The sequence below is a fragment of the Eimeria mitis genome, genomic scaffold, assembly GCF_000499745.2.
Source record: "Eimeria mitis Houghton genomic scaffold, Emh_scaff2452, whole genome shotgun sequence".
In the NCBI taxonomy this organism is placed as follows: domain Eukaryota; phylum Apicomplexa; class Conoidasida; order Eucoccidiorida; family Eimeriidae; genus Eimeria; species Eimeria mitis.
The window spans coordinates 5,690-6,070 of NW_013570790.1; the positions used below are offsets into that span (position 1 = coordinate 5,690).

Below are 381 nucleotides of genomic sequence, written 5' to 3' on the forward strand. Positions count from 1 at the left end.
AGCAGCAGCAGCAGCAGCAGCAGCAGCAACAGCAGCAGCAACCGCAGCAGCAGCAGCAGCAGGTGAGGAGTGCATGGACGGTCGTGTTAAGCAAAAAACAAAACAACAACCCCCCAGCAGCAGCAGCAGCAGCAACAGCAACAGAAGCAGCAGCAGCAGCAGCAGCAAGTTGCTGCTGCTGTGAGAGACGAAACGAAACCACCGCTTCTTTTAGGGTTTAGGGCTTAGGGTTTAGGGTTTATGGTTTGTTCTTTCTGTCTCTTTTCTTTTTCTTTTATCTCCCTTTTATTTTTTTCTGTCTCCTGTTTTGTTTTTATTTTTGCTGCTGCTGCTGCTGCTGCTGCTGCTGCTGCTGCTGCTGCTGCTGCTGCTGCTGCTGCT

The 381-nt window shown here is 50.7% G+C and overlaps 1 protein-coding gene across 1 annotated transcript in view; it reads left to right on the top strand.

The window, feature by feature from the left end:
- The window catches only part of EMH_0054030 (uncharacterized protein), a gene marked incomplete at both ends in the record, with an annotated part of 4,664 nt that overhangs the window by 3,684 nt on the left and 599 nt on the right, over positions 1 to 381 (top strand). Inside the window, one exon of the mRNA XM_013497071.1 lies at positions 1 to 62. Within this exon, the coding sequence (XP_013352525.1) occupies positions 1 to 62 (62 nt within the window). The remainder of the gene's footprint in view (positions 63 to 381) is intronic.